This window comes from Vanacampus margaritifer, chromosome 13, assembly GCF_051991255.1.
Source record: "Vanacampus margaritifer isolate UIUO_Vmar chromosome 13, RoL_Vmar_1.0, whole genome shotgun sequence".
Taxonomy (NCBI): domain Eukaryota; kingdom Metazoa; phylum Chordata; class Actinopteri; order Syngnathiformes; family Syngnathidae; genus Vanacampus; species Vanacampus margaritifer.
In genome coordinates, this window is record NC_135444.1 from 8,503,336 (window position 1) to 8,529,844 (window position 26,509).

The 26,509-nt window shown below is 36.2% G+C and overlaps 1 protein-coding gene across 4 annotated transcripts in view; it reads right to left on the reverse strand.

The window, feature by feature from the left end:
• The window catches only part of camsap2a (calmodulin regulated spectrin-associated protein family, member 2a), a 51,397-nt gene that overhangs the window by 20,866 nt on the left and 4,022 nt on the right, over positions 1-26,509 (reverse strand). For 2 of the 4 annotated variants that reach the window (XM_077583738.1, XM_077583736.1), the window contains exons 2-5: positions 26,181-26,440; positions 8,192-8,353; positions 6,125-6,211; positions 318-350 (exon numbers count right to left, since the gene is read on the reverse strand). In XM_077583738.1, coding sequence (XP_077439864.1) covers positions 318-350; positions 6,125-6,211; positions 8,192-8,353; positions 26,181-26,440 — 542 coding nt within the window. The remainder of the gene's footprint in view (positions 1-317; positions 351-6,124; positions 6,212-8,191; positions 8,354-26,180; positions 26,441-26,509) is intronic. The other 2 variants (XM_077583739.1, XM_077583737.1) reach the window with 1 other exon arrangement.

Genomic DNA, 26,509 nt, shown 5'->3' on the forward strand with positions numbered 1-26,509 from the left:
AACAAATGGGTGCAGTCCAGTGGTAAATCTGTGATTATATTACAGCCAGTGAAGTCGGGTGTAATTAACAGGACAGAAACAGGCAGTTACCCCGCACAGAAACTAAAAAAAACTTGAAACAAAACTTGAACCCAACACCATCCATGCATGCAAATTGACATGCTAAAATGTAGTTGATGCAGTCATTTCTACTTAAAGAGCTTAAAGGAGCAGTAGAGCTTTGTTTTGCTGTAGTGGGTTCAAAGCACAAGGTGGCGCCAGTGAGGGTCACGAATGGTACGATGAAGGAAGGGATTAGCGTTGATGGGTTGACTTACAGGCACAAGCTTCATGTACCACTTGGTTGGAGACTGCAGTAGCAAAAGGCAAACAGCAACAACAAAGAAATACCCGTTAGTGAAGTTTAGTCAACAGCATGATTGGCACGCACAGACAAGACCGTAGATATGAAACAGTGTGAAGAACGTGTCCACATAGTCAATTTGAACTCATTCACTGCCATTGACGGCTATAGACGTCAAAAATTCATTTGAACTATTTCTATTAGTTTAAATTTTTTTTCCACTTTTGTTAACGAGAGTATGAAAACCTAGAATTGTTTTTATTGTACATTTAGAACAGATATGAAATTTGTGATTAATTGTGAGTTAACTAGTGAAGTAATGCGGTTAATTACAATTTAAAAATGTAATTTCCTGTCGCCCCTAATTTTTTATAATCTTTTTTTAAAATGAATTTATGGCAGTGAATGAGTTAAAATAGTTGTATATATAATTTTTTCCCCCACTTTTGTTAACAAGAGTATGAAAGCACAGATATAAAATTGTGAGTTAACTAGTAAAGTCGTGCGATTAATTACAATGACAAATTTTAATCGCCTGACTGTCCCTAATTTTTAATATTTTTTTTCTTTTGTAAATCTTTGTTTTTTTTAAAGAAAAGATCATTTAAAAATGAGGGGTGTTGGGTGATTTCATTTTTTAATTGTAATTAATCGCATGACTTTACTAGTTAACTCTCAATTAAAAAAAAGAAAAGAAAAGATTATTAAAAATTAGGGGCGTCAGATGATAATTTTTTTTTAATTGTAATTAATCGCATGACTTCACTAGTTAACTCAGGATTAATAACAAATTTTAAATCTGTTCGAAATGTGCAATGATTTTTTTCTAGGTTTTCATACCTTTGTTAACAAAAGTAAAAAAAAAAAAGTAAAACTAATAGAAATTGTTCAAATTGATTTTTGACGTCTATAGGCGTCAATGGCAGTGAATGAGTTACATAGATTAAACGTTGCACATTTGCATTGGAAACAAAGATATGGCAGAAAGTCTTGCCTAAAGACTGTTTTCATTAGCATTTGAGGCATGTTTATTGACCTGATTGCAAAACATGCATTTAGAGAAACAACAAAACATAACAATCAGCCAACAGTACCGTAAATAAATCATAGGACGTTTAGTGCTGGTTTATCAGTACCCGCACGAACAATGATTGCCATTGCCTAAAATTGCCGTGGTTGTTATGGCTTTTCCAGAAGCGACTTTCTACTGTTAAAAATACTTTATGGTACATAGTTGTATAATGAAATTGGTATAGATGGATGAAGTAGTGATTTTTTTTAACTAAAGCTAAGAACACCTTAGTAAATTAAATATTTTGTTTTTCATATTTTCATTGTCAAAAGGCTGTTCGTAAATCAAACCACAGTTTTCAGCTAAAACTGTCTGATGTAAACAACTATCTTTCCTAAAATTGACTTTCAAAGAATTTAATGTGCTATTTTAAACATGAATTGTGAGTGGAAATCTAAATCTGTGAGTGGATGAAAGTTCACTGTGTTGGATTCTGCTGATGTGATTAAAGTCATACTAATGCTAATTTAAGTCACCAGCTGAGGTTTGATGACATCAAAGGAGAAACAAACACATAATCCAAAGTAGGACAACGTTATTTGTTAATCAGGTTTATTTTTCTGTTTGCTGTTGACTTCAAAGCTTTCACATCGTAAAGCAAATGTGGTGTTCCAATATTGTTTAAGAAATAAAAAGTAGAACATTTTCAAGCAAATTGGCAAATCTCTGTACATTAACTTATTCATTGCCATTGACGGCTATAGACGTCACAAATTCATTTGAACTATTTCTATTAGTTTAAAATTGTTTCCACTTTTGTTAACAAGAGTATGAAAACCTAGAAATACAATTATTTTACATTTAAAACAGATATAAATTTTTTGATTAATTGTGAGTTAACTAGTGAAGTCATGCGATTAATTATGATTCAAAAATGTAATCCCCTGACGCCCCTAATTTTTAATAATCTTTTCTTCAAAAAAATAATACATTTTATTTATTTATTTTAAATAATCGTTTCTTTTTCTTTTTTTAAAGACAAGATTATAAAAAATTTGGGGCATCAGACGATTAAAATTTGTCATCGTAATTAATCGCATGACTTCACTAGTTAACTCACAATTAACCACAAATTTTCTATCTGTTCTATTACAATTTAAAAAAATGTTTTCATACTCACAAAAGTGGGGGGAAAATGTTAAACTTATAGAAATAGTTAAAATGAATTTTTGACATCTATAGCCGTCAATGGCAGTGAATGAGTTAACACAAGTTCACCTGAGTTCTGAAAGAAAAAAAAAACATTTGTGGGAGCGTCTGGAGTGGGTCGAATATATAGATCGCAAAATCAAGCATGATGTAGTAAAATCTACCAGAAATGTTTTTCTTATTATTAATTAAGTCATTTTATTTGATTATAACTTTGATTTTTATTATTAGTGGCATCAAAAATATTATAAACGACACCTTGCATAAAGTATAAAATTACGTGCAATTGCAAAGAAAATGTGGTATTTTTGTTCCCCATACAACAAGCAGCTAAAAATTCAATGACCTTGCATCCACTGCTCTCTGTAGAGTCCAAATTGGACATGTGGTGGTAGGAGGGGGGTAGGAGGGATTCTGGAAGAAGGGGAGCGTGATACAAAATGGAGGATTTGGGACATGAACATTTGTAAAGCTGCTCTGAGGAATAGTCTCGTTAAAAAAGAAAACAAAAAGAACATAGGAAAGTACCTTAACTCATTCACGGCCATTGACGGCTATAAACGTCAAAAAATCATTTGAACTATTTCTATTAGTTTAACATTCCCCCCCCAACTTTTGTTAACAAGAGTATGAAAACCTAAAAAAACAAATGTTATTGTACATTTAGAACAGATATAAAATTTATGATTAATCGTGAGTTAATTAGTGAAGTCATCCGATTAATTACAATAAAAACATTTTTTATCTCCTGACGAGATGATTATTAAAAATTAGGGGCGTCAGAGGATTACATTTTTTAATCGTAATTAATCGCATGACTTCAATAGTTAACTCAAAATTAATCACAAATGTTTCTGTTCTAAATGTACAATAAAACAAATCTAGGTTTTCATACCCTTGTTAACAAAAGTAGAAAAAATATGTTAAACTAATAGAAATAGTTCAAATGAATTTTTGACATTTATAATGGCAATGGCAGTGAATGAGTTACTGATGAAAGATTACACAATATTCATCAATAATGTTTAAGCACAACAAAATTTACAATACCCTAATATTTTGTAATCGGGACATATCTTTGATCTTATAGTCTGGGAAGAAAAAGTGGAGCAGAAAGCAAAAAGGTTGAAATGAATGTTCATTGAAATGACGTTATTTCTTTAGTTTCATGTTGATTTATTTACTTTTTTTGTCTAAATTCCTCAAATCCAGAGTGCTGTCTGCTACACAAAAGTTCAAATGATTTTTTTTTTTTTTTTTTTTTTTTTACTTCTGCCCTAAGTGTGTAAATAAGATGGCATAATCCTAATCAAAGCGAGGTCCCATGTTGTGGAGGCTAAATGGGCTCAAACTGAGACTAAAATCTGCTTAGAGGGCCAAATCAAACCCCCCAGGGGAGATGGAAGGTTCTCATCAACCATCTCTGCATGAAGACACACAAACAAACAAACATTCCCCTTTTTGATGAAATTAAAAAGATGATGCCACTCTATGTCCTTATCATGAATTCCCTTGGATGCCAAATATGTCTCCATGTCTCACTGAAAAGAGGATGAAATATGAATTAAGACACAAAATCCTTCTGTTTTTAATCATGTCAGGAGGCGTCCATTTTTTGACCTGATGTCGACTGAAAATAACATTAGGGTTGTTCAGGGCTCAGGTAACAAACAACAACAACATCATATGACCAAACAGACACGATTGGGCGTTACCTGAGCCCTTAGGCACTGTGATGTCATTTTCAGTCGACAGCAAGTGGCAAAATGGCCGCCCCGTATCAGGTGTGTTGGTAGGCGGAAACATCTCAAACCTACAGGACTCCGGACCTCAAGGCATAGAATTGGTGAACCGTGTTCTAATCAATGCGCTCCCACTAGTCTAAAAACACATTCATATAGCAGCAAAATCATGGGGCGGCCATTTTGCAACTAGCTGTCATCTGAAAATGACATCACAGTTGCCCGGGATGAAACGACCAATCACGGCTCAGCTTGCAAAAATCACATGCCCACATAAAAAAACAAACAGGTGATTGATCGTTACCTGAGCTCTGAGCAACCGTGATGTCATTTTCATTTTCAACATCAAGTGGCAAAATGGCCGCCTACTGAGATGGATGAAAACGGCTGGATTTTGTTGGTCAATTCATATTTCACAAACAAAATGTTACTCAGAATGCCGTCTTTAGATTAGTGGGTGCACATAAGACATATTATATAACTGTACTATTTACTTTTTACTGTTTTGACTTGACTTGCCCTTTAAATACAGTGTGAACTGTGAAACCAGTATGACAGTTTAACGCGCAAATTAATTTAAAACATTTATCGATATTACGACACGTACTACAAATGTGTTTTTGTATTTCCTTTTTAAACAACTATTATAGATGTATATTTTAAACGCGTTTTTTTATGTTCTGATATTTTAGACTTCAAAAGGGATTGTAAATGATGTAGCTTGAAAGAAGTGATGATGAAATAATGTGAGGTCAGTCGGGGCATGCTGTGCTGCCTCTGCACTCTGACCTCTCAGATCAGCATCAAACAGTGAAATCTGCAGGCGCAGGAATGGGTAGTGAGACACGCACCTACACCACAGGATTGGGTAGGTACACACTAGGGGTGGGATTCTTTGAATGTCTCACGATTCGATTCGATTCCAATTTTTGGGTCTGCGATTCGATTCAGAATCGTTTTTTTTTTTTTCGATTAGGAACGATTTTTGATTCAAAATGATTTGATTGACAATGATTTTTGCTTCAATCTATAGATGTGCAAGGAATCGTACTGATCTACTCCAGTCTAACTCGCTAATGCTAATTAGCGCGCTACTCGCGGAATTTTTATCACTCAAAAGAATCACACTGCCCCTAAGTGGCCAAATCAGGTACAACATGAACAGCGCTCCAAATAAAGGCGCAGACCTAGACAGTATAAAATAATTGAAATAAAATCGATTTTAGGACCTTTAAAATCCATTCTGAATCGCACTAAATGAGAATCGATTTTTGGGCACAGCCCTGGAAATCACAATGACTTCATTTACTATCTGCATGATTTAGGGCGGCGAATGGGCTTCATAGTAAGGAAGCCTATTTTGCAAGATTCAAATAACTGAATGTGTGGTTCAATGAAGAAGTTATTGCAAACATTGTTACAAACTCACACATGCACAGACACACACATGAATTGAAGATTCTGCCTTATGGCATTTGTAATGACTGTTAATACCATTATTATGTAACAGATTGGGACTGCAGGCTGGACATTTAGTGGTCTCACACAAAAAAAATGATTGGCCTAATTTGACAAGAACGTGCTTATGCTCTGGTTACGGCAAAGATTTAGTCTTGCAAAGATTTAAATCCAAACTTTTTGTGATTCCTTTGATGAAAGCGGGATTTTAGTGGCTTAAGTTTCGAGGAAGCGGCTTCCAGATAGCCGAGCGACACAGATGTCAAGGACTTAAATTCATAAAGTGGATTTGCGTAGCTCGTCTCGTGCTGTCAGTCACACAAAGATCTGCATGTTTCTGCTGAGAAAGGAGTTACTCACCCGAGGACTTTCTGCAGTCTCTGCACTCTGCGCCTCCTTCTTTTTCTTCTCCTCCTGATCCACAGTGTCTTTCAGATACTCGTTGATCTAAATGGGAAAATGGGAGCGGAAGCGGGATCAACTTTTGCTTTGCTAGCAAAAGCACAAATAATAATTGGCTCAAATTATTCATAGCTTCCAAACTAATAATAGTTACAAGATAGTCTGAATATACACTATTAGACTGACTGGCCAACTGTAGGGTACAACTACACAACCTAATGAGAACTAGAACTGTCAGACAGACCATAATACACAAATATTTAATAATAAAGTGAAGTGTGGGCATCGGAGAACTTATTTCTACAGTATAGTAAACTCGAGGTGTGTGCCAAAAAAGTCAATTCTCTTAAGAATCGCGATTCTCATTTAGTATGATTCAGAATCGATTTTAAATGTCCAAAAATCGATTTAATTTCAATTATTTTATACTGTCTTGCCTTTTTGTCTGTGTGTGCCTTTATTTGGAGTGCTGTTCATGTGGTACTCTATTTGGCCACTTAGGGGCAGTGTGGTTCCACGCGGTCTGATACACTGTTAAGTTGTAGCCACATTAGAGAGTAGAAGGAAAAAGTCACGATCAAGTTATTCCAATAAAAGTAGTTTTTTTGCAGTGTGGAACCGTTCTTTTGAGTGATAAAAGTGCTGCAAGTAACGCGCTAATTAGCATTAGCGAGTCAGACTGGAGTAGATCATTACAATTCCTTGCCCATCTATAGATTGAAGCACAAATCATTGCCAATCTAATCATTGCGAATCAAAAATCGTTCCTAATCGAAAACAGATTCCGAATCGAATCGCATGCCCAAAAATCGGAATCGAATCGTGAGACTTTCAAAGATTCCCACCCCTAGTAAACTCCAATTCCAACTAAGTTTGAGAATTGCAAGTAATTTTGGGATTTCATATTCTTATAGTCCATTATATAAAAACATTCTAGTCCAGAGGTGGGCATCGAGGGCCGCAGTCCTGCAGGTTTTGCGTGTTGCCCTTCTCCAACACAGCTGATATATGATCAGCTCATCAGCAAGCTCTGCATAAGCCTGATAACGATCCTGTTGATTGGAATCAGCTTGTGTTGGAAGTGAGAAACCTACAAAACCTGCAGGACTCCGGCCCTCGAGGACCGAGATTGCCCACCTCTGTTTTAGTCCAAAGTACGGCTGCTCGATTATGAAGAAGGAACAATTAATTTGGTAATAATTGCAATCATGATTAGGATAATCATTAGTTTTTTTGTTTAAACATGTAAAAAAATATTAAGACAAGTACATCTCTTTGAAACATTATAATTAATTATGCAGGTTACTTTTGGACCGAACAAGATATATTAAATTAATTATAAAAAATTAAATTAAAAAAAGGTGCAAATATATAAATTTAAAAAACTCAAAATTAGTATTAATAATCTTTTATTTTTGTTTACCATTATACTAATTTTGTAATTGTGGAGCATAATAATTGAAAATTGAAATTGAATTTCGATTAATAGCACAGCCCTAGTCCAAAGCAATGGTGTGCATGGGTAGTGTCTTCTTTCTTTTGCTATTTTGGTAGACGGGCCCAACTCAAAAGGTGTGTTTGCACCGTTATGGGAGGGAACACTTGCTTGAAGGACAGTTGGGTCTTTGACTTCGTATCAAAATATGAGGATCTGAAAGAGCACTGGAATCTTTCTTCAGACACATTAATCAAATCAAATTATAAATGAGTCAACCAACTCTTCTTCTCTCTGCTTCATGTTACATCTAGTTCAGGGGTGCTCAAGTTCGGTCCTGGAGAGCCCCCCTTCCAGCCTGTTTTTCCATGTTTCTCTCCACTAACACACCTGATTCATGATCAGGATCGTTATCAGGCTAAGCTGGCTGATTAGCTGATCATTAGATTGAGCTGTGCTGCAGGAGGGAAACATGGAAAACAGGCTGGATAGGGGAGCTCGAGGACCGAACTTGAGCACCCCTGATCTAGTTACTCGTTTAATGCAGTATAGTGATAAGACAAGATAAATGAATACTGTGTTCCACTAACCTTGTTGATCCAAGTGGTGAGCGCATCTTCTGTGTCATACGGCGTTTCCTCTTCAGAATAGCATGACGAATATCGGCGAACGCCGGCCATCACCTTCTCCACGGTCAAAATGTCGACCGAGTACGCCATCATTAAAGAGTCCATCATTGCCAGGTGGGCACTCTGCAAAAATAAGAATTGGAGGGTGATCATTAAGGGTGTTAGAAAAAAATCGATTCGATCGATTATTTATTGAATTTTTTTTTTTTTTTAAAAGGAGAGCAATGATGATGTCAAATCGAATGAACAATACTGAGCTCTCATTAGAAAAAAAAAGAAAAAAAAGAAAAAAAAAGAAAAAGAAAAAAAAATCGATTCGGCAATATATAGACTAAAATCTAACCCTAACCCTAATGGCAGTGAATGAATTCATGTGTGAATCCTAACCCTAAGTAAGACGTTTTGCTGAATATTTCCATAAAATATTGATGTTTGAAAATCGATTCGACCGAATATCGATTCGATTCGAGAATTGCGCACTGTAATATCGTGATATATTGCCAAATCGATTATTTCTAACACCGCTAATAATGAATATTGTAGTGAATACCGATGTTGTGGCAGATGAATATTTGTGCTTGCTCCATTGACCATCCTTCTATAAGGCCCTTATGGCACTGAATTAATTAAGAACAGCAATGTGGTCAAGTAACTAGGGGTGTTAGAAAAAATCGATTCGGCAATATATCGCGATATTACAGCACGCGATTCTCGAATCGAATCGATATGCGGCCGAATCGATTTTTAAACTTTTTTTTTTTTTTTATGGGAATATTCAACAAAACGTCTTACTTAGGGTTAGGATTCACACATTAAGCATGGAAGAATGTCATATTAATGGAACAAATCTTACAGTGTACATGTACAAGTTTACTGATTAGTATTTTCTCAATTCGAGTTGTAAAAAAATCGCAATAATCAATTTATAGATTCGTATCGGGATTAATCGAATCGAATCGATATGCGGCCGAATCAATTTTTAAACATAATTTTTTTATGGGAATATTCAACAAAACGTCTTACTTAGGGTTAGGATTCACACATTAAGCATGGAAGAAAGTTATATTAATGGAACATTAAGCCTTAATATTTTTATTTTAGTGCTGTTCAAACATGAAACAGACTGCAACCTGAATTTTCAGATAAATACATACATTTTCATACAAATCTTATAGTGTCCATGTACAAGTTTACTGATTAGTATGTTTTAAATTTGAGTTAAAAAAAATCGCAATCATCAATTTATAGATTCGTATCGGGATTAATCGAATCGAATCGTGACCTATGAATCGTGATGCGAATCGAATCGCCGGGTACTTCGCACCCCTAGTGATAATTACATTTTAGCATCATTTGTATCACGGTTGGTAGATGATGTCATTCATGGAAGAGAAAGGACAAACACAAAGTTAGATGTGTTTTTTTTCTCCAGATATTTTGACTTTTGTCCATGAAGTGACCAATGGACAAAACTGTTAGCTTTTCCCGTAACAGTGCAGTGACAATACAATGAGTTATAGTATTTCCCCCCCACATTTTGTAAACATCAATTAACTGCTGTCTGGATAATTATAAGGTGGACGAGCGAGCCTTAAGAGTAAATGTGAAACCGTCCACAGTTCAACGCTCTCTTGTGGGCGTTGCCTTGAAAACAAACGCATCAGCCTGTGCTTCAAATACCCACTCTGCTTAAATTCAACGGTTCAACCGACAAAAACAACATTCAATACAGTATAAGCTAGTTTGTACAATCATGTGACTGAAGATTGTACAGTAAATCAAAAGTGCCTTATTTATGAAATTCAAAATAGATTTGATACACACTTTCAAGAATTAGCCAAATTATATTAGACAAATATGAGAAAGAGTTAATTCTCGCTTTCCAACTACCTGAAGTTGCTTTAATGTCATTCGGTCAAGGTTAAAAGCGACTTCTGTCAAGGCCGTTAAATGCTGATCATTTTGCCATTCCATTTTATTTTGCAAACAACGTACATGCAATTTCCATCATTTTACAACCATTTATTTTTTCATATTTGTACTCATTGTCTTGTTAGGTACGCTCACTGTACACAGTGTTATTTGTTCTTGATGATGTTATTCAGAATCAATACATTTCCTTTCTACTTTGTGACACCGACCTAGCAGCCCACGACGTGTGACTTCACCAGCAAAATATAGGATCATCTGACAATTTAGCTGAATTGAAGAGTGTGGTTTGACTGCGTCGTCTGCCTTCTCTGATGTTAAATGCTTAGCGTAATGCTAAATTTGGAGTCTGCAGCAAGCCAGCAGCAAAGCAATCCCATTTAATAATAGACTGCCAAGATGTTTCTTCTTCGCCTTTATTGAGTCTGTCTAAGCAGCGGGGAAATTTCCCCCTGAGAAACATCAACAAACCAATACAAACAAACAAAGCATGTTATCGGCCACAATGAACGATCGGCTCCAGGCAAGTCCAATCAGAACGTGATTCTATTCCTCGGCGGTTAGTCCACTCTGTCATTTGATCTCCTCTCAGGAGCAATCTCCGGTTATTGATTTAAACCTGCTGCGGGCTGAGGACAGAAAATGTCAATATAGAAGAAACAATGTTACTTGTAGGGGTGTGAATTGCCTAGTACCTGGCGATTCGATTCGGATCACGATTCATCGGTCACGATTCGATTCGATACCGATTAATCCCGATACGAATCCATAAATTAATCATTGCGATTTTTTTAAAATTCTAATTTAGAAAATACAAATTAGTAAACTTCTACATGTACACTGTAAGATTTGTATGAAAATGTATTTATTTATCTGAAAATTCAGGCTTATAACTGAGCCCACTGCATTTAACAAACAGGTTTGAACAGCACTGAAATCAAATATTAAGGCTTAATGTTCCATTAATATAACTTTCTTCCATGCTTAATGTGTAAATCCTAACCCTAAGTAAGACGTTTTGCTGAATATTTCCATCAAAAATCGATTCGGCGGCATATCGAATCGATTCGAGAATCGCGCGCTGTAATATCGCGAGATATTGCCGAATAGATTTTTTCTAACACCCCTAGTTACTTGACCACATTGCTGTTCTTAATTAATTCAGTGCCATAAGGGCCTTATAGAAGAATGGTCAATGGAGCAACACAAATTATTCATCAGCCACAACATCGGTATTCACTACAATATTCATTATTAGGGGTGTTAGAAATAATCGATTCGGCAATATATCACGATATTACAGTGCACAATTCTCGAATCGAATCGATATGTGGTCGAATCGATTTTCAAACATCAATATTTTATGGAAATATTCAACAAAACGTCTTATTTAGGGTTAGGATTCACACATTAATTCATTCACTGCCATTGACGGCTATAAACGTCAAAAATTCATTTGAACTATTTCTATTAGTTTAACATTTTTTCCCCCACTTTTGTTAACAAGAGTATGAAAACCTATAAAACAAATGTTATTCTACATTTCTAACATATATAAAATTTGTGATTAATTGTGAGTTAACTATTGAAGTCATGCGATTAATTACAAATTAAAAAAAATAATCGCCTGACACCCCTAATTTTTAATAATCTTTTCTTAAAAAAGAAAGAAAAGATTCTTAAAAACAAAATGTCTAGGTTTTCATTCTCTTGTTAACAAAAGTGGGGAAAAAAATGTTAAACTAATAGAAAGTTCAAATGAATTTTTGACATTTATAGGCGTCAATGGCAGTGAATGAGTTAAGCATGGAAGAATGTTATATTAATGGAACATTAAGCCTTAATATTTTCTTTCAGTGCTGTTAAACATGAAACAGACTGCAAATCTTACAGTGTACATGTACAAGTTTACTGATTAGTATTTTCTCAATTCGAGTTGTAAAAAAATCGCAAACATCAATTTATAGATTCATATCGGGATTAATCTAATCGAATCGTGACCTATGAATCGTGATACGAATTGAATCGCCGGCTACTAGGCAATTCACACCCCTATTCATTAAGATTATTTTGGGGGGGCAACCTGCGATTGGCTGGCAGTCAAATATGTTAATTAATAGGGGTATTAGAAAAAAAATCGATTCGGCAATATATCGCGATATTACAGCGGGCAATTCTCGAATCGAATCGATATGCGGCCGAATCGATTTTTAAACATAATTTTTTTTTATGGGAATATTCAACAAAACGTCTTACTTAGGGTTAGGATTCACACATTAAGCATGGAAGAAAGTTATACTAATGGAACATTAAGCCTTAATATTTGATTTCAGTGCTGTTCACACCTGTTTGTTAAATGCAGTGGCTCAGTTATAAGCCTGAATTTTCAGATAAATACATTTTCATACAAATCTTACAGTGTACATGTACAGGTTTACTGATTAGTATTTTCTAAATGTGAGAAAAAAAAAATCGCAATAATCAATTATAAATTCGTATCGGGATTAATCGAATCGAATCGTAACCTATGAATCGTGATACGAATCGAATCGCCAGCTACTAGGCAATTCACACCCCTATTCATTATCATTATTTTTTGGGGCAAACTGCGATTGGCTGGCAGTCAAAGATGTTAATTAAAGTGAGTGCATGTTGTTTCAAGTATTTTATTTATGCAGAGTTTGCAAATGGATGAGTTGAGTGAGAGTTGCTGTGAAATAAGGATGGACGAGGAATGCTCAACTGACCATGTGGAAATGCCAGATGAAAGCTAGAGGGAAGAAAAATAGCACACTACCCACAGAAAAGGCACTGCCATTTTTAGCAAGGCCTTTTCCCTCTGTGATATGCACAGACGTCATATTAGATAACCTTTAGATGAGCTAATTGCATATCGTTCCTTCCAGCTTTGCTTTACTTCGTACAGTTTTCACATGCATCTGCACATCATATACTATATTTAACACACACGCCCAGTATACTATATATAGTATTTGTATATTTTCACTGACTGGTTGTAGAATTAAACACTTTACTTGGGACAATAGATGACAGTAAAGAGGGGAAGTGATGCCAAATATTGTAACAATTAACTCATTCACTGCCATTGACGGCTATAGACGTCAAAAATTCATTTGAACTATTTCTATTAGTTTAACATTTTTTCCCACTTTTGTTGAAAAGAGTATGAAAACCTTGTTTTTTTATTGTATTAGAACAGAAATAAAATCTGTGATTAATCGTGAGTTAACTAGTAAAGCCATGCAATTAATAACGATTAAAAATTGTTATCGCCCGACGCCCTTAATTTTTAATAATCTTTTCCTTATATATAAAAAAAAGATGATTAAAAATTAAAAATATATATATAAAGAAAAAAAAACATTATCAAAAATTAGGGGCATCAGGCAATTAAAATTTGTAATCGTATTTAATCGCATGACTTCACTAGTTAACTTACGATTAATCACAAATTTTATATCTGTTATAAATGTACCAAATACAATCTAGGTTTTCATACTCTTGTAAACAAAAATGGAAAAATATGTTAAACTAATAAGAAATAGTTCAAATGAATTTTTGACGTCTATAGCTGTCAATGGCAGTGAATGAGTTTAAAAAAAAAAACAATTTTACCGTTGCTCGTGTGCTTACTTGCATTATTATAGTTATCCTATTTGACACATATTAATTTATTATTTACTGACATATTTACAAACACATACACCTATTTGGCTTTTTCTCTTTTGTATTCTTTCTCATGGTTTCATAATGCTCTGGTAAAAAGTGAAGTCTTTTTTATGGCCTGAAATTTGGTCTAATCCAGACTTCATCATAAACACGAGTCATTTTAAAGAGTCAGATAGGATCCCTTAGTAGTTAACTTGCTGCAGTATGCCCTTGAAGCCGTGACTTGTAAACTACAAACTATGCTGAGTACGGAATCATGTCTAGTTAAGTCCACAGGGGAAAACGAAGCAACTGAACCATGTGGTAATATGCTGCACTGCTGTCAGCTGGACCTCCTTTTGGCTCAAAGGCACAAAGTTCTAATGTAGGGTAAAATAATCGGGTGTGTTCGGTATCGCGGGCCTCCCATCCAGGCCAGCAGGCACCATGCTGCGGTCAAAGGTTTAAATTAGAATCTGTCAAGCTTCAAGTAACTTCATGCAGCCTCAGCTGGACATGGAAAAGCACTCAGCGGCCCTCATCTCTTATCGCCAATGAGGGTCACAATAAGGAAATTTTTTTCAGCAGTATTTTACAGCACTTCAATGACCTGCAGCAGTTTAATCCTACTTACAATAAACGCTTTTTTTAATTATGCGCACACAGATTACCGAAAAACACTTTGCTCCATAATGTAAATATTAGGGGTGTTAGAATAAATCGATCTGGCAATATATCGCGATATTACAGCGTGCAATTCTCGAATCGATTCGATATGCCGCCGAATCGATTTTTAAACATCGATTTTTGATGGAAATATTCAACAAAACGTCTTACTTAGGGTTAGGATTTACACATTAAGCATGGAAGAATGTTATATTAATAGAACATTCGATATTCTATTCGATATGCGGCCGGATCGATTTTTTATTTGACTGCCAGACGTTTTCGGAAAAGGGATGCCGTGGGTGCCAGCCGATTTAAGCATTTTTGACTGATCTTTCAAGGACCACAGAAAATTATGTGTTTGGGCTATGGAAACACACATACTACCAAATGAAAGATTGGACTCTCATCTTTCATCAGAAAGAAAAAGTTAATTTCTACCTTATTCCGTTTTTCAGTAATCAACAATAGAAAATGGTTAGTTTCACCTCTGTTTTGAAAAAAACGTCTTTTAACGTCTTTGGCACTCCTCCATAGGATTTTACTAAACGTTATTTAACGTTTTTGGCAGTCAAAGAATTAAACATAATTTTTTTTGTTTTAAGTCTGAATTTTCAGATGAATAAATACATTTTCATACAAATCTTACTGTGTACATGTACAAGTTTACTGATTAATATTTTCTAAATTTGAGTAAAAATAAAAAAAATCGCAATAATCAATTTATAAATTCGCATCAGGATGAATCGGTATCGAATCGTGACCTATGAATCGTGATACGAATCGAATCGCCAGGTATTTGGCAATTCACACCCCTAGTAAATAGTACTTAAAATCTTCTAATGTCCGTGTGTGCTGCATGCCAAGCAGTGAACGTACCAAAACTTAGATTCTTGTCAATTATTATGGGACTGCTTTGCGAAGCAAGCAGGCACATATTGTTATTCTACCTAGGACAGTGGTTTATTTTTCTTGTCGTTATTATTATTATATATTATTCCACGATTTTTCCGCTAAAATGCGGCCCGTACCGTACATCGCACCGGCACAAATGAGGTATCAAACGATGCGGCTCGATCTGACTCGCTGCGCTATTATTTTTCTAAGAATTCCCAGTTACCATGGCGACGCTATTCCCAAAAAACTCCCAAATTAACTCCCCATTGGGAATGAATGGGAAAAAAAATCACACTTCAAGCACCTTTTTCCAAGACACGCTGCGCGCGCATACGTTATCCCACCGATACGAATTTTAGCTCATTTTGTAGGAATTTTTCCCATCTTTAGCTCAGTGTCGAAATATTTTTTAAGGAATGAAAGCCCCCCCCCCTGTTCGGGTTCAAAGACAGTGGCTGAATTAGCTTTCTCACACACTCTGTTGGCTAATTAGCCATCCAGTGCCGGGAACCAAATAATGTATTACAAAAAATTTCACTTCAACTCGTCACCACTGCCACAATCTTTTGTCACTAGACGTCAAATTCTCACATTTTGTAGTCACGAGTGTCTTCTTTCAGACAAACTAACTTTTATTTGGTTAAGGTGTCATTTAGTACCTTTATTTTCCCTTTAAGCGAAGAGAAGTCGGACCAACTCGCCTATCTCTGCCATGTTAATTTCAGGCGCCTTCCTCTCTCCATTTCTGATAAATCATAAGTTTTCAACCTGCTCTCATTTGGTCATTTTTTATCCGATTAAGAAAATGAGAACATGCTCGTGTTCCCCAAACCCTTGCCGTTCTAACGAGCCCTTTCTTGAATCTGTATCTTCAACCGTTAAGTCGCGAGAGGCTTTTGTTGAAGGGGTGCTTCTCTCATTCAATCTCAATGCAATGTGGGTGCGTGACGTCACTTCAACTCGTCACCATGGCAACGATCTTTTGTCACTAGACGTCAAATTCTCACATTTTGTAGTCACGAGTGTCTTCTTTCAGACAAACTAACTTTTATTTGGCTAAGGTGTCATTTAGTACCTTTATTTTCACCTTAAGCAAGAGAAGTCGGACTAATTCGCCTGTCTTGTACATGTTAATTTCAGGCGCCTTCCTCTCTCCATTTCTGATAAATCATAAGTTTTCAACCTGCTCTCATTTGGTCATTTTTTATCCGATTAAGAAAATGAGAACATGCTCGTGTTCCCCAAACCCTTGCCGTTCTAACGAGTCATTTCTTGAATCTGTATCTTCAACCGTTAAGTCGCGAGAGGCTTTTGTTGAAGGGGTGCTTCTCTCATGCAATCTCAATGGAATGTGGGGCGCGTGACGGCTCCAAGTCAAAAATGTATGTGCGCTCTTAAAGTGACAGTGACATATTTTTAGATTATGGTTAACTTCCACATTTCTTGACCGATTCCAGTCATTTAAATTTTAAACTGTTCAGCTCATTTACATTTTTTGAAATACATTTTCAGGGACAGTGAGATACTTTTAGTTGATGTTCATTATGGTTAACTTCCACATTTCTTGACCGATTCCAGTGGTTTAAATTTTAAACTGTTCAGCTCATTACCAAAGAGTCAGCAGTCCCATTCAAAATTTCCGCGGGAATTTTTCTAGTTTAGACAATATAATTAGGACACCTATGTCGAGGTGCACCGATCGATTTATCGGCCCCGATTTACTTAGTTTTGGGGGATCGGTGATCGGCCGATCGCTTAAATATAAACCGATCTTTTCCACCGATCTCATCTCCCTCCTCAGAGGTCTGAAAAAGTCAGCCACTGTCCTCTTTTGCTGAGATGACTAATAGGCTTTTCATTTTTATTTCAGAGAACTACTTAATTTGCAGTTCAAACAACCCGTTTGTATTATTTCACAGATATTGTTCAATGTTTTCCAATAAAATAAGATTGGAACTCTGAAGGTGTATGCTGCTGGTTGTGAAAAAAAAATCGAGATCGGAAAAATCGGGATTGGCAGGTCAGACTTTTTAAAAGATCGGAGATCGGCCAGAAAATTTATATTTTGTGGCCTGGTTAAATGAAGAATTAAGATGTACAAATACAACCCCAGATTGATTAAAAACCGTGTCTTCACACCACAGTAGAGTCCTCACGGTTGACTACAAATGAATGCAACTATTCCTGTTCGTCAGCCGTGTGCGCGTGTGAACAGCCAAATGACCTCTAAAGAGATGAATGGAAAACCTGTCGATGTGAACGTGTCCAAGTCATCCAAGTGTGAAGTTGTTTTTTCACTGCATGTTAAGCAGGACCAAGCCTGCTCTCGCCGTAATAATGACGTTAAAATGCTAGTAGCCTTCAAAATGAATTATGCCAAAGACTGCAGTTTTATTTAGTTAGTACTAAATACTACAATCCCGAATCAGAATGCAGTCTAAATCTAAATGTGTGTTTCAAAGTTCTGTTAAAAGATGATGTGCTATCACCTGCCAAAGCTGAGAAACTGTGGTCTGAAATTGCTTATGGAAATGACTAATGAGGCTTGTATACAGTTACTATGTGCTACAAAGCTAACCCTGAAATGATGTAGGAATCTCTAAGTTAGACATAAAAGACAAGATGTGCAATGTCTGGAATTATAAACAGACTCAAAATAGTCATCAGAATAAATTTAAAAAATAAATTTAAAAAACTTTTGTTTTTGCGGTTTGTCGGAGCATAAATGTTGCCATGCTCATCACACATTCACATAAATGACTCATTATTTCTTCAAAGTAGTTGATAATGTATTCCTAGAAAGGAGTTTCTCCAATGACTCACAAATCATATTATTACTATTCATATTATTATGCTTGGCCTGCACTTTAGTCCATAACTGCAACTGTATAAATTCTGTATGTATAGTTAAAAACAAAAAACAAAGAAAACGTTCACCAAGTTGTCATAATATGGAATAGTGTTAACTCTTTGACTGCCAGACATTTTCAGAAACGGGATGTTGCCAGTGCCAGCCGATTTAAGCATTTTGACTGATCTTTCAAGGTCCACAGAAAATGTTGTGTTTGGACTATGGAAACACACATACTACCAAATGAAAGATTGGACTCTCATCTTTCATCAGAAAGAAAAAGTTAATTTCTACCTTATTCCGTTTTTCAGTAATCAACAATAGAAAATGGTTAGTTTCACCCAAATGCTGTTTTGAAACAAACGTCTTTTAACGTCTTTGGCACTCCTCCGTAGGATTTTACTAAACGTTATTTAACGTTTTTGGCACTCAAAGAGTTAATTGTACTTTCTTAATAGACACAATAAATAAATACATTAATTAATTACAACTATAATTAAAAACTTTTTAATGGAATCCGAGTACGCAGCTTTGTATGTAGGTAAAATGTAAAATAATAATTATATTATTAATAATTCTTTCTGCTGCCAGTAAAGGTATTCTAGCAGCTGGCTCAACAATAAGGTGAATATTTTCACATACTAAGGTTAAGACCAAGATACTTTTCTGAATTCCATCTTTGTTTTTTTTTTTTTTTTAATATTTTATTCTATTCAGGGTCATGTAAAAAGCTGCACCCAGGTGATGTGGGGAGATCAGCAGCAGATAAGATCCGGAACTGATTGCCAGTCAATAAAAGAATGACATCATTGCGAAGAGCACAGGAATGGGAACTTAACTTATGCCATATCAACTATAAGAGACAATTAACATGATGATCAATCAATGCCAGAAACAGAACCGGGCATCGGAGTCAGAACCAACCATTTAACCAACAACATTCATTTTATTGCCTTGTTTTGAAGATTTATTTAAAGATGTGGGAAAACACTTTCACGAGCATTTTTAGCCAACAAAAGTAAAAAAAATAAATAAATAAATAAACATTTAGAAATCTACACCATGCAACTAGAATTAAAATTAGAATCTTTATTGTCATTGCAAGGTGGTGTATAATTCAGGCACCTTTGTAGTAAGTAGCAGCTCAGCCAAAACCTACAGCCACATTTAGCATAAATACAATATCAATGTAGTTAAAAAAAAATATATATATCTCTGTTATCATATTTAACTTTTTTTTTTTTTTTCATGGAGAGCTCAGTATTGTTCATTCGATTTGACATGTCATCATTGCTCTCCTTTTTTATTTTTTATTAAAAACATTTATATATATATATATATATATATATATATATATATATACATATATATATATATATATATATATAAAAATCTCTGTTATCATATTTAACAATGACAGCCTGCAGTGGCAAGCATCGAAAGGCACGGTCGTGAACGATGCACACTGCCTAGCCATCCATACTGTGCGGCCCTGGAGTGGCCGCTGGCACCGAGCACAACACGCCGGCTGACGAGAACGGAGAGTACTTGGATCCGCTTCCCTTCTGCCCTGCTGCTGCTTCCGCCCATCTTTGTGCATTAGAATAATTGCAGGATAAAAAAAAAATAATAATAATAAAAAATAAAAATAAAAATAAAAAAATAAAAAACACATATACATATATATATATATATATATATACATATATATATATATATACATATATATATATATATATATATATATAAAAATATATATATAAAAAAAAGGAGAGCAATGATGACATGCCAAATCGAATGAACAATACTGAGCTCTCCAAAGAAAAAAAAAAAAAGAATAATTGCAGGATCAACTAATAAGGGCAGTGGACGTCAGTTTAATGTTGAGGCAAATGATTTTTGGCTTGCGTGTTCCGCCCAGCCTCGATTCTATCATCTACGTAGTGTTTGTCAAGAATTCCGCATGCCAGAATCCTCCCCCGTCATACGCACTGAACATACGACATGTGCAAGCATGAGCACTCCCCACTCTCGCAAACCACCCACCCACTCTTACAAACAACACCCCCACGCACTGGAGCGTTACCATGGAAACGCATCGCCTTCTCAATAGTGTGATGGAAGCAGCAGAGATGGAGACGAGCAGAAAGAAACGCGTTTATCTCTCTTCCATGTCAAATTAAACTGAATATCAGTCAAAAGAAATACAAAATTATGATATGGGGAAGTGCGTGCTTAGAGGCATTATATATCATCATAGCTTTAATGACAACTATATAGTACACACCGGATGCAACTTCTCATAAGAATCGTAATTCTCATTTAGTACGATACAGAATAGATTTTAAAGGTCCTAAAATCGATTTTATTTCAATTGTTTTATACTGCCTTGCCTTTGTCTGTGTGTGCCTTTATTTGGAGCGCTGTTCATGTTGTACCCGGTTTAGCCACTGAGGGGCAGTGTGGTTCCATGCGGTCTAATACACTGTTAAATTGTAGCCACATTAGAGAGTAGAAGGAAAAAGTCACAATCAAGTTTTTCCAATAAAAGTTTTTATTTTCAGCGTGGAGCTGTTCTTTTGAGTGATAAAAGTGCCGCGAGTAGCGAGCTAATTAGCATTAGCGAGTCCGACTGGAGTAGATCATTACGATTCCTTGCACATCCATAGATTGAAGCAAAAATCATTGTCAATCAAATCATTTTGAAAAAAATAAATAAATCGTTCTTAATCGGAAAATCGATTCTGAATCGAATCGCAGGCCCAAAGATCGGAATCGAATCATGAGACATTCAAAGATTTCCACCCCTATTTGAAAAGCATTTCCTAAAGTTAGTCAGTTTTATGGGTTTTCTGATACAGTCACACGCTGCAGCATTTAGCCTATAAAGTAGATGTGAAACCATACATGGTGGGGCTTTTTTTTTTTCAGCAGTGACTAATTTCCATTTCTTTGTCAAATATTACTCTGGAATTCAACGTTTGTCAGTATGTGAAAACATGGATCATCACCATGACAACGTCTTGATAAATTTTCATAATCATATGTCTGGTACAATTTCAAGTGACTAACATAGACATGTCCACAATCTATTCATATATTAGATATTGATGTATAAAAATGAAATTAGAATGTCAGTTACATTTCTGTTGAAGAAATCCATAGCAGAGACAACGAGCAATGAAAGAAGACGGAGAGCAGAACTTGTTGATTTCTAGTTACATCTGTTTGGATGCCTGCAAGCAAAGCCATTAACCATTCCAGCTGCTGAAGCAACTCAAGCAAAGATCAAAATCAGATAAAACGTACATGGATGAATGCCAAAGAACGAATGCGTTTATATACGCCTCTGTGTAGAGAGCTTGCAGTTGGGTTTGAAAATAAGTCTTTTAAAACACTCCTACGAATGTTGATCGAACATGGAGCTATCGTTCATCATCCCAATTATGTGACCTTTTTGTATTGACGTGGTCCTCGTCTCACCGTTTCCAAGGCAACGCAGTTACACAGACTCATCTGTAAATGAAAATGTGTTAGTCACCCAGTGCACTTCTTCAATGTTTCCTCTCTTAGGTATTTATTGGGCAAGGAACCAGATTTGGTCAAGTGTGGGGTGTCTAAATGTCTCTTATAATTAATTGAATAATTATAATATTAAATTATATTCTCTGGCCTTCCTGTGTGAAGTTTGCCTGCATCTGTGTGGGTTAATTGAAGACTATAAATAAGTGCTTTTTTTTATTCTTTATCCTTCTAGGATGTACTGAACCACACCAGTTTCCTATGTTCATTTTGTTATTGAAAAACAAAATGATTTTTTTTTTCAAATTTAAGACAGGTATATGGTTTACTGGTGAACAAAATGAACAGGCCTTTTCATCGAATCTAACTTTCTTCACACCTTCAATTCAGAAATAAGCTTTGTGTTCATCTCCATGCATCTGAAGGAAGTGTTCCATTGCTCAATTTGGGATTGCAAATCATGCAGTTAGGATGCTGGGAGAAACTCTAAATTTATAGAGCACTTTAAAACAATCACCGCTGTTTAAAACGCTGGAACCCAGGGGCATGTTAACATTGTTAACATTTTTAATTCTTTATTTTATATTTTAACCATTTTGAATTTAGTTATAGATGTGTAGAGCAGGTGTAATAATGTCAAACTGAATACAACTCGACCTTAACCTATCTGTTATCTTGTTTTGTCTAAATTCCCTTTCTTTGTCCTGTTTGAGAAAGTTCAATCTAGCATACTGAGAACCTGTTTTGTCTAAATGTGAAAGTCCAAGTTCAATCTAGCATACTGAGAACCTGTTTTGTCTAAATGTGAAAGTTCAAGGACGATCTAGTTTACTGGCAAAATGCAAACTCATTCTGTACCTCACGGGATGACAGAGGCGTTTCCTGATGTTTTGAATAAAAAGGCTGTGTGGGCAATAGAGGACACACATTCTTGGATGACACTGCTTTGGTGATATGCATTTGTGTGACCAGAGATCTCTGTAATAAATCAACCTTGCAAGGACCCTCTTCACAGGAATCTCATCTTTGATTTATTTGAACACGCAAAAGATTACAAAATATATTATAATCCTTCAGGCAACAGATACAATGAAAACAGCAGAGGCCCCAAAATTGATCCCTGTGGAACACCTTATATTCATCCGACCACTTTCTCTCTTTTTTTTGTTGCTCATCATAGTTGTCAGTATGAAGTCATTTAAAATAAAGACATTGCACGACATACCATCACAACTTCTGTCCGTGAATGGTTGTTTGTCTGTTTGAGAGTTGCTGGAGACCAAATTCAGAATGTACCTCACCTCTCGCCCAAAGCATGCTTGCAACCCTAGTGTGGATAAACGGTTCACACAATGGATGATAATGATTGAAAAAGTATTTAATATGATTTATTTATTTATATTTAATATTATATGATTATTCGGTTTTAACCAAATTGACCAAGCGGTAGATGGATGGATGGTTTTAATATTTAAAAACAAAGTTGATCACATAGCATTTCAAATTTAGCCACCAAACTTTTGTCACATGCTTTAATGTGGGCAACCACCCTCTTTCTTCCTGACATGCACCGTAGCATCTGAGAGGAAATTTGATTTAGATACTTCACACGCACATCTTCATGTCTTGGTCTCTCTCACATGGCCGAGTAAAGATGAATGGGCTGAATCATGCAAAATCAGACAAAATCAGCTTTGAAACGTCAGTCCTTGTTAGCTACAATACGTGACGAGTTGACTAAAACATCAGCAGCAGTATAAGAGGATGCTGAGTTACGCACTTGAGCAATCATGCAAAAGTTGCTTATTTGTAATGTTTTTTTTTTATTTTATCCAGAGTGCTCCATAACAGTGATCAGAATCATCAGACTACTGCAGACCTAAGTTAGAACATTTGAAGTCAGCAAACCAACCAGGTCAAATGCTGAGTAGGCGTGTAAATTATAAATGCCAACTCACCTGCGCTGTCATGGTCATGCACAGCAGGTCATTTAAATAACGGTCTCAAAAAGTGTCATCACAGCAAACAATGTAATGAATTTAGGGATGCATAATAATGCTATTGCTGCAACCGATACAATAAACCAATCATTTAGAAAGTGCCGATGTCGATAAGTAAGCGGATAATTGAAACATTGTGTAAAGCACCATGAAGTTGAATTTTGATAACTCTGCTTCAAAGACAACTAGTAACTCATTTTGAGTTTGCCAAAACAAAAAAGTCATGTTTTACACTGTGAAGGTAACATTTTGGGGAGACACATCGTCTGTGAACACGAGGTCGCGCGCATTATGACATCACAAATATGCGACACTACCATAGGAGAGGGGAGGGGTTTAGGAGTTGGGCACAACTTGAGCCACAACCACAACAGATGGACCAGCGTGGGAAGTCTATTATTATCGACGGAGTTCTTTATTATCTGGTTTATCTGTTTGATGTCAAATCGGTCGATAATTGCCGATATTATTGTGCATCCCTAAATGAAATGAATGTTAATTGCGACTTACTGTACTGCTTTTTGCCCTTGAACAACTAGTGCTTTGCTGTTGTTGTTTTTGCTCACTTGAGTCTTCAGAATCGTTGTGCTCGTTACTAAAAAATAGTAACTAGTTACAGTTACTTCCTATTAACCCCTAGGCGTTATTGTGACCATTTTTGGGCTTTTTGTTGGTTCTGACCAAGCCGTTTCAAAATAAAATACTGCCCACGGGTTAAAAGTAACTCAATTACTCTGATGATTATTCAAACAAAAGTATTTATTAAAATTAACTCTTTAGTTACTTTAAAAAAAAACATACACTGTTCCTTTATGCTCAACTAAAGTAAAGTAATGAGCGTATTTCCATGTCGAAAAACTCGTCTTGCGCTAGCCTTGACTCTCCATGACTGCCGAATTCGATACCCGCCCACAATGCGTCTTCTTCGTTAGTACGGCAGCGGCAAGCCATTGTAAACAGGAAGTAGTACAGTACACAGCAGCCATCCATTCATTATTTGATTCTGAACCACTTATCCTCACGAGTGTCACACAATTAAGTTATTAAATTGAATAATTGAAGCATATTGTAACTGTAACTGAGTTACTGTATTTAAAAAAGAAATGCGCTAGAGTATTAGTTATTGTAAAAAGTAACTAAGTTACAGCAGTGCGTTACTAGTAACTAGTTACTGCCCAACACTGGTCTTAAGAAATCAGATTTCACCCTCCTTTTGTGTCCTGCCCATCTAGTTGGTCTGTGGCGGTGTGTGTTTTTACTATTTTGCTGGTGATACATCCAGTGTAGAGGCTGAGACAGGCGGACAAAGATGCAGAACGGCAGGTAAGAATATAGTCAGGAAACTCAAAATGTCTTCAATTTCAAAAATGCTTAAGTATAGGAGAACCAAGAAATGCAAATGGAGCACATACTCATCACAAATGGCAACCGGAAAAAACCTCAACAAAAATAGCACAGTAAATACACACTGACTAACAAGGCACACTTGCACAAGGACACAAATGGAAACGGGGCTGATTGGAGAAGCCATGATAGGCGGGTATGATGAAGTCTAACAACCAAACGGCAAACCAAGGGTCAAAAGCAAAAAGAAACAAAAAAGTAAGAAACTAGGCACTATCAGCAAGGCTTATCCAATCAGATCAAATGAAAATGTAAGTGCATGGTGAAAGGCGGGCAGCTTTGACCTGACAGCACAGGACAAACCACTGCTTCATCAAAGGAAGATGAGAATAATGTTGGGAATGGATAGAACAGCGGATGGGGGGAAGCCAAACAGAGAATGTCCAGCGAGAAATGAGAAATGGGAAGAACTCAGCAAAAGAGGGTATGATTAAAATTGCATGAGAAATCCATCCATTTTCTTCTTCACTTTGTCCAGCATTTCAAGGGGCTATATTCGTGCTTTGTGCAAGTCTGGACCGAAATGAGGTCTAACTGTGCGCACAAGCGGGCTACACCGAGTGTTGGTATTTTCGCATAGGCACGCAGATTGCCGCAGTGAGAAATGGTCGGCCCGACTTGAATCACAGCCAATGAAAGCGACTCCTCTCATTCCCTTCAAAATAGGCGTGCAAGAGTTCCGTTTTTAGGGATATAGCAGCTATAATGTGTTGTCTTACTGAAGTTCCAGCAGAACTTAAATAACTTTTTAATTAGCATAGAAAAGAAATTAAAAACAGCAAGAGTCTGCAAACAGACTGCGGGCATACTGTGTGTTAATCGTTTCTAGCACACAGCAACTTGCAGCTCATTGAAGCAGTAAAGCCTCCTATTGAGACACAGATACAAACTAACAAGGATGCTCAATCCCTGCTTAACAGTCATCATTATGAATTCTTACATTATACGTATATAAATAAACACGAACAGCTGAAAACTTCCAAAATCTTTGAAATGCTAAAAATGCTCCTACCATTTGCAGAGGCCTCTTTCCAAGGTTCTTCTCAGTGACAATTCTATCGTGGTCAGTGACATAGAGACCTCGCTGGGCCAAAGCCTGAATGACGGCATCGTGGCCCAGCAGAGGCTCGTCAGGATGGTTCTTCAAGATGAGGCTGGCGGCCCGGCAGTAGAGGTCAGCAGACAGCAGGAGACTGGCTACAGGAGGTTTTAGGTGCTCCTGCTCGTACTGGTCTGTGTAGAAGGGCTCTTTCATGTCTGCTGGGATGCTGTCTGTTTCACAAATGGGAGGAAATTGGAATAATCAGACTAAGAATATAATTTTTTTTTTATCTGATGCAA